This window comes from Muntiacus reevesi, chromosome 21 (assembly GCF_963930625.1).
Source record: "Muntiacus reevesi chromosome 21, mMunRee1.1, whole genome shotgun sequence".
Taxonomy (NCBI): domain Eukaryota; kingdom Metazoa; phylum Chordata; class Mammalia; order Artiodactyla; family Cervidae; genus Muntiacus; species Muntiacus reevesi.
In genome coordinates, this window is record NC_089269.1 from 11,232,105 (window position 1) to 11,245,017 (window position 12,913).

Here is a 12,913-nt window from a genome sequence, read left to right on the forward strand (position 1 = left end):
ACAGATGCCCGCCTATGTACTCCCCCCATCACTTATCCCAACATATACTCAAAAGTGCTATTTTGAAAGAAAGAAAATCCAAATGCAAACTGATTTTTCTTTTTGTGTAGAGCAAGGTGGAATGAACGGGAGATCAGGAGTCAGGAGGGCTATACTTGGTTCTAAGACAAGCTAAGTGTGAAGATCTGGAAGTCACTCAACCCCTCTGGGCTTCACACTGTTACCTGTAAGATTAAAGGTGATTTAGCTTCAACAGCAACGTGGCTACAGCCTTGGTGCCAGTCCAAGCACTGTTAGTCACTGGTTCACAAGGAGGCGAGGAGGAGCGTGCCCCAGGCTGTGAACTAACTACATCATCCAGCACACTGCTCAGTTCACTGAGACTTTCCAAAACGAGAATGTTTTGACGAAGGAAAATAAAAACACTGACTTACATTCCAAGAAAAGCTCATTTAATTGCAAAGCAGCATGTAGCGAGGCACTGGTGTAGAGTATTCCTGAAGACCCTCCTGTCAAAGTCTGTGAAGTTAGCTATGGCATGTGCTAACCTAATGAAACCATGTGCTAATGCCTAATCCATATATTACAACAAATTTGTAAGGAAAAGATAGCAGGAATACCAATAAAAGTGGTTCAAGTATCCTATTCCACCATCCATTTCCCCAAAGAGAGAAACAAATCATGTTTAATAATGAACTAATTCAGTAATTCAGATAATATCATCCTGAGATAATCTTACCTTTCGATTGCCAAGATTTCTATTCCTGAAGCGCTGCTGTTTCCATACTTGAAGGTAATTAGCTCAGGATGTTTTTTTTTGGATGTTATTTTAACTACAGAATTTAGTGCTTGTCGAGACTGTATATAGGCCAATCCTTTCCGTGAAAGAATCTCCCTTAAACAGTACATATGTGTTGCGGTAACCAACAGATGACTTGAGAGAGACAAAAGATTAAAAAAACAAAAAGAAATGTCATTCAGACAGCTGTTACTTCAACAGTCCCAATTATAAAAAATGTTCAACTCCAGATGAAACTATTTTTGTAGGCAAAGGATCACTATTGATTTAAATAAGCTACCTAGTAAGAGCTTTTAATTTTCCTTCAGTTGCAGGCAAAATAAGTGTTTTATTGACAGATAATCCTGTAACTATTTAAGAGTAAAGTTTATATTTAATACAATAAAAACTATAATTAGAAATTATTAAAATAATGGATTTTCAGAATCTATTCTACATGGTTTTTGAAATATACTACCTTTCAGACTTTTAACAGCAAACTACCCTCATGCGACGTACCACAGCATATACTTTATATCAAAGACCACCAAGCAATACCTGGAATGCCTTACATATTTAGTGATATTCTGAAATGGGTCCCCAAGACAAAACAAGGATAGAATTATTAACACCCACCCATGCCTTGTGTCTCGGCTCACTTTTAGTAAGGGAATAGTACTCACACACTTTTATGAAATACACTAAGACAGATATCCAGAATGAGGGACATTCTGCAGAACAGCTGACCTAGACTCAAAGGATTCACTCATCACAAAGAAAAGCGGGAAGTATGATGAGGGGAGCAGTACTGTTGTTCAAGGGGTGAGACTAAGGAGAGAGAAGGCAAATGCAATGTGTAAAACAGGACTAGACCTTGGATCAGGAAAAAAGGATAAAGACTATAAAAGAAACCTTGGAGACACTGAAAAATTTCCAAGTGGTCTGCATGTTAAATGATGCTCATTTTTAAGGTTTTTAAAGATGTGACAGTGTTATTGGAATTGTGGAGGAGACTATTCATATTCTTGAGAGATTTACGCTAAAGCACCTATCATATTTATAAGCTTCTCCTGAGTGGTTTGACAAGAGGAAAGTGTGTATGTGTGTATGTATATACAAAGATATTTAAACAGAGAGATGGGATAGTGTGAAAATAAAGTTAAAAGTAGGTGAGTCTGAGAGAGGCTTATATTCAATGTACTATTCAACTTATCTGTTTAAATTTTTCCCAAAAAATTACCTAAGAAACATTTTTTTAAAAACCAAGATATATAATACAAGCTGACAGAAGAAATTATATCTTACTGTACTTAGATACATACAATTTCTTTTGCAGTTAACCTTCATATCATGACTTCCCTAAATTCAATTTTACTTCTGAACAAGGCATTTTAAAAAGTACCGAGGGACTTACCTGGTGGCACAGCGGATCAGAATCGCCTGCCAACGCAGAGGACACAGGTTTGGTCCCTGGTCCAGGAAGATTCCATTTGCCATCAAGCAACTAAGCCCAGGCGCCACAACTAGTGACGCCTGTGAGCCCCACCGCTCCAGGGACACAACCACCGAGCCTGCGTACTCCAACTACGAGGGGGCCTGTGCTCCGCGAGGAGAGAAATCGCCGCAATGAGGGGCCCGTGCACAGCCACAAAGAGCAGCCCCCACGCCCAGAAAGCCCAGGCGCAGCAACGAAGACCCAGTGCAACCAAAAATAAAATGTAGAAAAAAATTCAACTCAGATAAAAAGTACCTAGGAAACATGTGTCCACTTTCTTTCACTTCTTTACAAGGAAAATGATGCTTGACATCTGGCTTGTTTATCCAAGTCTGAATGTTCACAACCTCTTTTCTATCATCATCTGACATTGAAGAACTGTCAATTTCATCTGTAAAGAATTTAAGATGTTAAAAGTGGGTATCACCAACTTTAAAAATGACAGCCTGAAAAAATTTCACTAGTATTTTAAACACACAGGCTGAAAAACAAAACAATCAATTCTAACCCAGCTACTATATTTCCTATGCCAATGACACTAATATAAAAGTATTATGATGAAACATCACTACATATGGTAAGAAAATCAAGTGAAAATATTACATATATACTTTTATTATAATATTAAACTACCTGAAGGATTTCAACTTTCTTGATTTATACAGCATAACTCTAATCTATGACTGGTCTGTAGGGGATGGTGGAATTGTCCACTAATAATATTATCACCTATCTTGAGGGCAAAAATGGCTGAGTTCTTTTTCTCTTGCTGGTTTCTTTTTCTTTTTTGTTTACTGAAGTAGTTGATTTACATAATTATATCAGTTTCAGGTGTATAACATAGTGATTCAATATTTTTATAATAGATTACACTCCATCTACAGAATTATTGGCTTCTGACTCTGGGGGAAAATAACAACAAAATAATCCTGGGATAAGTAAGTCTATTTAGTGGGGTATTTTGTGAGAGAAATGTAAGACATTCCTGTTATTCTGTATTTCTAATTTAAGAAAGGAAATTACACTCCCTAGAGTTAATTGCAGATGTTCTCCTCTTCACTTTTCAAGAAATCAAAATACAAGAGACACAGTAAAAAAATGAAATCTCACGTAACTATTCACTTCTAGCTTAAATAAAAAAGTGAAGCCCTCATGGGTTTCTGCTCAATCACATCTCCATTTCTTTTCCACTAAGAAACAGTGACTATCTGAATTTGGGGTCACATCTTTACTTTTAATCAAACAAGAATATTCTTAAATAATATACAGTACTGTTTTGCATTCTAAGTTAACATAAATAATAGACTGTTCAACTGTATTCTTCTCCAACTGCTACCCTACGCCCAACATCATAAACTTTAGCTATGTTGATAATCATAGCTCCAGTTTTCTTATTTTCATTTCTGTGTAATTTTTCAGAGTGTAAATACTTATGTATATATATACAAATATGATATGTGAAAATACACCAACATTTATTCATCCATTTCCTTCCTCCCTTTGTTAATGGAATAACAAGTATTTAGGGAAAGAGAGAGACTGATCGGTAACAGGAAAGTGACAGAAGACACAGAGGAAAAAGGAGAAAGGCAAACAATTACAAGTAGCATACAGAAATGTATGAAACAGAAGAATAGCTAGAGAAGGTGTTGGGGGAAAAGCTATAAAATAAAATACAAAGTACTGATTATTTGTTACACTATAAAAAGAGAAAATGTACTTTCAGAGTTTTTATACAGGAATATAAAAATATTATACAGAAGAAAAATAAAAATTCTGTGTATTTGCTTCAAAAAAATTACATATAGAAAATTATCTTCCCTTCAATGCAGTTTTCAGGAAAGTGACTATAATATCCATTAAAATGTCAAATGTGAGTCCATCTAACCTGGCAATCTTACTGTGAAGTATTTACCCTCTAGATACACTTGCAAAAGTTCACCTAGATAGATGTGAATATACGTTCATACACACACACACACACACACACATAAAGATAGCCACTGCTATTTTAAATAGTAAAAAAAAAAAAAATTGGATAACTACCAGGGTCAACTGGGAAAAGACTGATTTAATTATGGTGCTTTTGTATATAACAGGAAGTCAGCTGTGGGCTGAGGTGGAAAATACACAACATATATTACTAAGTGAAAAAAGCAAGATGAGATTTGGGAGTATTCTTGTTTTGTACTTTTATATACAACATATACTTAATATACAATATATATTTTTTCTAACTCAACACACATTAATACTAATTATGATCACTTAATCAGGGTAATCTGAGCAGTGAGATTATGAACAAAAACAAATTATTTTTTAAAACATAAAGACTATCACGAATTTCTCTGGCACAATATCCCCATCTTGTGGCCCTTTAGGATATTGCCTCTAGTTTCAAAAGGCTCTTTTCAGATGTCTCAATTTTGAGATTTCCTGGACTTTAGTCCCACAACTCTTAATCCCCTACATGGGTGAATCAAGGGGATTTACATCCAATCCCATGGATTTAAAAACTATTTATACACTGATAATCCCCAGATTATCACCAGCTTAGACATCTCTCCTCAACTGGACTCCTATAATTACTGCCTATTCAGCATTTCTACTGCATAATTTAAGGCATCTAAAACCAAACTCTTAATAGAAAAACCACAGGCTCTCCAATCTCTTCTACAGAATCTCACTGTGTCTTCTGCCTGGTCCCAGAATGATCTCTACAATCACCCCTGATGCCTGAGGAAAGCGGTCTATATACAGAGAAGTGCAGTACTACACCTGTGTCGTATTCTTCCTCATCCCCGATGCTGAAAACAGGCTTCACGCCACGGTAAGGCTTACCCACTCTGTCACTGCTGCTCACATGCCTATATTCAGAGAATTGTAAGAGGGAAATCATCACTTAAGTTTCTAAAGATTTTCCCCAAGTATCATCTGAATCTTAAACAAAATACAAATGTTCTTTGTCCACCCCCTACCCCACCATGAATCACCCAGTTTCAGGACAGCTATGTTAAGGAAATTGAAACAAGATAAGGAAATTATGTTAGCAAAAGTGGCACAAGGTCTTGGTGTGCAGAATGCTTTCAAATCTGTAAAAATTAAGTTTTAAGCAATTTTAATGTTCATGTAAACCAACGCACTGGGACATTCCTTCACCTCTCTGTGCCCTGTGTCCTCAGCTGTAAAACGGTAAGGACAATATCTACTCTTCCTGGTTACTGTGAAAATTAAATCAGTTAATATTTGGTAAAGCTCCTGAAATAATGTCTGGCATACAGCAAGTGCTACATACATGTTTCTTAAGACAAAACAGTTTATGAAACCAAATATTCAAATTCTAGTAGGAGTGCCTATCGGTTTCTCATTTGAGTACATATGTCTTAAGGTTTTGCCTCCCATTTTTTCTTATTACTGCTACTTCTGTTTCAATAGAAACTAAGACGCTACTTCTTTTACATAAATAAACCATGAAAATGAACTTGCCTTTCACTCTCAAGTGGCAGAAACAACCAACATGTAAACTCAAACTTAATTAGTTCTATAGTAAGTTCTCTTTTTAATATAAAAATCAACACCTTGTTACTTTTCAGGTAATCTCCAATAAAACAAGAAGTAAAATTAAAATATTTAGACAAAATATTACATGTTTTTAGAGAAAGAGTACTGTATTATTTGTAGGATAAGGTTCAGCTAAGATAATCTATGATGAAAGAAGATTGTGGCTTGTTTTTTCCTTTGTCATGTATCAAGAGAGAGTTCAATTATGTGTCTTAGAATTCAATTTTTCCAAAAGACAGAGATCAAATCTATATTTTAAATAATTTCTTAATACATAACATAAATAAAAATCATGACATAATTTGGTTAAAATATGCTTAAATCTTTACTTCTCCCAAAACAACAGTCCTTAATAGAAAACCAACAAAAGTTAAGGGCATGACAGAATTGTAAGTTAATCAACATACTGCTTACAGTTTAAGTTAAAATCATAAAATCATTTGATTTTTATGCTAAAGCATATCTAATGTAAAGTTATCCTGTAAATTAACAAATTATACTCATTAAAGACAAAAAAATGAAAGCAATAATTGAAGTAAATCTATGCAACTCAGATTCAGCTTTCTTACAAAAGGCAAAGACAAACATAGCTTTATGTAACAATACATTTGTGTCATCTAGATTATAAAACTGTATGAGATTGTGTTATTGGTTCTCTCCTGATATTAAAGCATAATTAAACTTCTATAATATAGAAAGTAACAAAGATAATGTTTACAGTAAATGCTTGTACCAGAATGTAATATGAATAAAGTGACATCCAAAAAAAGATACCAAACTATACATTATTGAGCAAAATGTATAATACAATGCAGCTTTTATAAACAAGATGGCTAAAGATAACTAGTAAAGTTCTTAAAAGACTATCAAAAACTGAAATTCAATGGCTGGACTCTTTAAAAAACAGTCTGTCTATGCTTTTTTGCAGAAACAAAATCTACAAAATAGTCTGAATAGATTTTAACTTTATTTACTGGGCTCATATTTATTCTAACTTTTCATTAAATTCTGTTTTCAAAATGGATATATCTCTAGGAATCAGAAAAGATAATTCTAATTTTTTTAAAATTCTTTGGGATAAAATTTGGAAATTAAAAAAAATCAGAATAATTCGATGGTCCTGTACGTAACAGGAGAAAACAGAAAGATGATTCACAAATAGATTATAATTTCAAAAGAAGCCATCCCCTTTAAAATTATAAAATTGTAATAGAAGCTCTGTAACTGGCATCACTCAGGAGTAGTCATAGTCAATAAAATCTTATACATAAGTTGAAAGTAAACTATTGCTAAAAATGCTATTTCTAATTCACTAAAAACATTGAAATGATCTGCCAAAAAAGTCAACTCCATTATTCCAGAGCTTAACTTACTTTTCAAAGTATGACTAGAATTTCTTTTTAAATGTTCATAGGTCTTGCTATAATTGATATTCAAATTAAAATCATAGAAAAGTCATGCACATAAAAATGTGAAGCCATATAGTATAATGTTCTATTGTTTATCCTAATTGAAGATCCAGTAGATTTCTAAACTTTAAACCTATGGAATTTAATAACAAGTACCCTATTTTACCGGGATCAGAGAAGAGATGCATTACATATTAACATGTCCACTGTGGCCTAATTTCTTTCAAGGAAAAGCAAAGGCAGAACCCTAGAACTGGAGTTCTTTGGAACTAATTTATATACTGTTGACTCACCAACTTAAACACATACATCTTATTCAGAAAATTCTAGTGATATTATCAAATTACATACTGTACATGAAATAACAAAAAATTTGAACCACAAACTATGCTTTTCTTCACGTGCTACAATTTTCCCCACTGTTAGGGCATGAGACAGAAGTGAATCATCTCCAAAGCTAACAGCCTCCCAACTCTGAGACTACGTAATTTCTTTGTTTCATCTTCCTGTCTTAGAATAAAGACATGAAATTTGTTTTATGAAATTGGTGAGTTTGAATGTATGTGATTTTCATCTGAGGAATAGGAGACATTGAGGGGGAGGCAAGGACAAAAATTTAAATGATGGAGCAAAAAACCGAAAGGAAAGCACATTGGCATCGCACACTCCTAAAAGCAGAATGGGGCGAGTTCAGCATCTGAGACAGCTGCGCGGAACCTGAGCCGGGACAGCAGGAGGCTGAGAGCGTGAGGCATGCGACAGGGAGAGGGTGGGCCAGAAAGCCGCGCTACTCGTAGGCTTACCGCTCGGTACACGTTCTGTCTGGCCAAGGAAGATTGAAAGACATTCTACAGCAAATCGAGGCAGAGGACAGAACAATACGATTATTAAAAACACAACAGCTTTAAAACAAAAATATAGAATAATCAGTTTTTCTAACCCAGAGTGTATATCAAAAAGAAAATGCTTTGATGATCCCAAGTACAAAGAAAAATGAAGAAAAGCCAGTTTCAAGTGATTCTTTAACAAACAGTATAGTCTTTTCAACTTAGTATTATCACCAATTCATTTTAAAATAAAATTTAAGTGTTCAGCTACAAAATGTAGCAGTAATAGTACCCTAATTGAGAATGCACTAACTAAAAGTATTTTTAAAAATAAAGCTTTTGAAAGCGGACACAATTTTAAGGAGCAAAAAAAACTCTCAGGCTTGATTAAAAAACTTATAACATTATTTATCAGTTGCCCATTTTAGACAAAGTATAGTTTTCTGGATTAGTGAAAAGAACCTACATCTTGTTATTTACTAAATGAAAAAATATATATACCTCTGTATGCATATGTACTTTACTTAATAAAATGAAAAACAGTACATTCCTTATATTTAGTTCTTAAAGTCAAATACTTCAACTCTCCTAGGATATTGCCAGTAAGATATGAGATGAAGTTAAATACTATAACACATTTGCAAGATCAGGCTTGCTTAGAAACGAATTTCACCCAGGAATTATTAGGTTAGCTTTGAATTCTAAGAACAAGAGAGATCAATGAAACCAACATGTGGAGAAAAAGAAAACATATTGTGCACTCACAATCCCAGTGAGAAGTAATATAATAGACATTCTTAAACTTCTTTATCATTTGTGAGCTGGTTACTTCATTTGTAATTCATGGGAGAAGAGAGGTCACACATGCTGTGAACAAAATTCTATGAAGATCTATGAACTCAAGAAAATGGGGTTCTGCTTTATTTAGTATGACTAAATTTTCTAGGTTTTAAATTCCTGAAGCCAAGAAAGAGATTACTGCTATGAGATTACTGCACTTAACAGATGATTCCAACCACCTGACAGGTGGGATATATATAATAGTGTTGGAATATTTTTTTCTAATGAATGGCTTGAAGGGGCAGAATTATTATATGCCACCTATTCTGGGCAGTGGGAGAAGAGAGTAATCTTCATAGTCAGACTTTACAGCAATAAAGAACATCTCTGTGATGATAATGAAAACTGGAGTCATCTAATTAAAAAATGTAATTTACAATCCTTTTTTAAAGTACATTCTATTCAACACTAACATTTACTGTAAGGTACTTTTTTTCAGTTTGAATTACTCATCACAAATTCATACTATAAAAGTAACTCACCGGTCCACAGGAGTTGATGTATTCTCAATAAAGCTGATAACTTTTTCCCTGACATTAACGGATTTTGTCTTCAAAGCAACAGTCATTTTATTAACTAATGATTTCATTCCTCTATCATTTGAACCATTAGAAGATTCACCCTGGGGGGGAAAAAAAAAAAAAAGAACTTACTGACGAATTAACTGCTCTCCAAATGACTAGCAAGACACACTACTGCTGAAGGTTAGCTTGATGTTATGCACTGAACTGGGTGCACCTCTTCCCACAAAATCATATTTCAAAGTCCTAATTACCCAGTATACCTCAGAAAATGACTGCAGGTGGAGACAGGGCCGTTAAAGAGTAAATTAAGGTTAAATGAGGTCATGCAATAGGCCCGATCCAAAATGACAGATGTCCTTACAGGAGGAAGGAGAGACAGGGACTCACAAGCCCAGAGAAAAGGCCACGTCATCTGCAAGCCAAAGACAGGTGCTTCTGGCGAAATTAAACCTGTCAACCTTTGATCCCAGACCTCCAGCCTCCAGGACAACGAGGAAATAAATTTGTTGTTTAAGTCACCTAATCGATTGTATTTTGTGAAGGCAACCCGAGCAGACTGACGCGCTGGGTGAACCATTTTAGGAATCGAAGGCAGAAATGAAAAGTGAGGGTATGTATTACACACATAAATGTGTGGAACCTGAAACTACCTTTTATTCAGTAAGAAATAAAATTATTGACCTCTTCTTAACTCAAATAACTCTACAAAAATAAGTAAAATTACCGAGTATCATTCATATAGCTAAATTTTGAAGCATTTATTCTTTGTAAATTTTTGCTGTTTAAGACATTATTACTTAGGTCTCTATTTCTCAAGAAGTCATCTTTCTGTACCCAGCGTAACAGATCTGAGTGCAATTCCTGAATCGTGTACAGCTGTTCCCTTACATCCTACAGCAGCGGCTCCCAGTCCTTCTGGCCCCAGGGCCCAGCTTCGTGGAAGACGCTTTCCCCACAGACGGGGGCTGGGGAAGAGCTCAGGCGGGCGGGACGAGCAGATGAAGCTGCCTCGTGGCCCGCCTGCCCGCCACTCACCTCCTGCTGTGCTGGGCAGGGGGTCTCTAACAGGCCTTGCACCTCTGCCCTACAGGCAAGCTGGTAGCAGATGTCAAACGTTTAGAATTTGCCTGTCTTCTGCCCATTAATTCCTCTTCAGGATTTATGGGAAAGAAATAATCAGAAAATGCCCTAGGATTTAGTCACTAAACTACTTTTTTAAAAGTTTAAAAAACAAGCACTTAAAAATGCTAGGCTTTTCTGGTAAGCAGCCTGAGCTGACCCCTAAAAACGGTGCGCTATTCACTTGACCCAGAAAACCCCACAAAATCATGCAAATCAAGAGGTTCAAATCTTCATGTTCACTTGAAGAACACTCGTGAAACTGTCCAGGCATGCATATCTGAAAAGCCACCAAGTGTCTGAAGGAGGTCACTTTAAAGAAGCAGTGTATGCCATTCCGTCGTTACAACGGCGGAGTTGGTAGGTGTGCACAGGCCGAACAGTGGGGCTGGACGCAGGGTCGGTGGCCCAGAAAGAGTGCTGAACTTTTACTACACATGCTCAAAACTGCAGAGAGTAATGCTGAACTTAAGGGCTTAGATGGAGATTCCCTGGTCATTGAGCACATCCAAGTGAACAAAGCCCCCAAGGTGCGGCGCAGGACTTACAGAGCTCACGGTCGGATCAACCCCTACATGAGCTCTCCCTGCCACATTGAGATGATCCTCACTGAAAAAGAACAGATTGTTCCTGATCCTTACTGAAAAAGAACAGATTGCTCCTAAACCAGAAGAGAGGCTGCACAGAAGAAAAAGATATCCCAGAAGAAACTGAAGAAACAGAAACTTATGGCCTGGGAATAAATGCCACAGAAAATAAATGCAAATAAAAGTAAAAAATAAATAAATAAATAAAAATAAAAATGCTAGAAAATGCTCAAACATTCAGTGAAAAGGCAGAAAATAAACCTATTTGTACACTCTGAGCACTACTTTTAAAATATAATACTAAAAAAAAGTATTATAAAAGATGTGAAGAAAATATTTCAAACTATGAACAGTTGTTATCCATGGTTAGGTAACAATTAATTTTGCTTTCTTTATATTTTTAATATTTACATATGATGCTACAATGAAACATATTATTTTTTATTTTTAAAACAAGTCATTAATTAAAATGTATTATTTTTACTTTTAAAACAAGTCATTAACTAAAATGTTACTTTTATTTTTAAAACAAGTAAGGTATTAAATAACATAAAAATCATGTTTCCATTTTCATATCCAACTTCAAAACCAAATTATACTGACCATGTGATTCTTTGGTACTTTAGAAGATAACACATCTTTAAGAGTTTCTTTAATAGCCTCAATCATTGCTTTTCAAATCTGAAGATAAAAACTTCAATAGAGAGACTATCCAATGCTGTGGGTGGGAATATAAATTAGAATGATGCTTTTTGCAGGGCAATTTGATAATAATGCAGAATTCTAAGGATTTTGATATGTAATCTTTTGATCAAGTTATTTCACTTCTAGGACAAAATAATCATGTCATATGCAAACATTAGTACAAAAATTAATAGTAGTGTACACAACAGAAAAAGACTGGAAGCAATGTAAATATTCGATAAGGGACTAACAAAACAAATTATAATATATCCATAGTATTTAGATATTAAAAACGAAAACAGCAAATATTTATTAAATAAATGGTGAGCCCTTAGATACCTAAAAGATCATGCTGAAAACCTAATTCTCAGAGGAGCTTTATCTGCACAATTTGACAACAACATGCTTTGACTTACAAGGCTGAAGAAAAGCCTCAATTCATCATCTAATGAGTTACAAAGTTTATCTGAGCCACCAGGGAAGGAAAAAGTATGTCAGTGACAGGTACTACACTTTACATTCACTTGTACATTTAATCCTCATGTCATTATTGTGAAGACAGTTCTGGTATTATCACCCCTATCTGCACTGATGGAGAAATCAGAATGTAAATGATCTTGCTGGAGATCATGAAGAAAATAAGTTCTGGAGATAAAACCTGAGTATCCAGGTAAGTCTGACTGGTAAGCCCAGGACGGTACTGGACTTTTCCTTCTATTTCTGATTTAAAGAATGATCATCAGGTAGATGAGGACCATTACTTGTTAAGGAAACAATTTAATGACAGATCCAGGCTTCAGCAATATGTGAACCGTGAACTTCCAGATACTCAGCTAGATTTAGAAAAGGCAGAGGAACCAGAGATCAAATTGCCAACATCTGCTGGATCATCGAAAAAGCAAGAGTTCCAAAAAACCGTCTATTTCTGCTTTACTGACTATGCCAAAGCCTCTGATTATGTGGATCACAACAAACTGTGGAAAATTCTCCAAGAGATGGGAATACCAGACCACCTGACCTGCCTCTTGAGAAACCTATATGCAGGTCAGGAAGCAACAGTTAGAACTGGACGCGAACAATAGACTGGTT

At 35.3% G+C, this 12,913-nt stretch overlaps 1 protein-coding gene across 2 annotated transcripts in view; it reads right to left on the minus strand.

Moving 5' to 3' along the window:
* TBC1D23 (TBC1 domain family member 23) overlaps nt 1-12,913 on the minus strand; it is a 55,992-nt gene that overhangs the window by 1,738 nt on the left and 41,341 nt on the right. Inside the window, exons 14-18 of one of the 2 annotated variants that reach the window (XM_065913473.1) lie at nt 9,393-9,532; nt 8,047-8,091; nt 5,052-5,140; nt 2,529-2,664; nt 740-934 (exon numbers count right to left, since the gene is read on the minus strand). In XM_065913473.1, coding sequence (XP_065769545.1) covers nt 740-934; nt 2,529-2,664; nt 5,052-5,140; nt 8,047-8,091; nt 9,393-9,532 — 605 coding nt within the window. The remainder of the gene's footprint in view (nt 1-739; nt 935-2,528; nt 2,665-5,051; nt 5,141-8,046; nt 8,092-9,392; nt 9,533-12,913) is intronic. The other variant, XM_065913474.1, reaches the window with a different exon arrangement.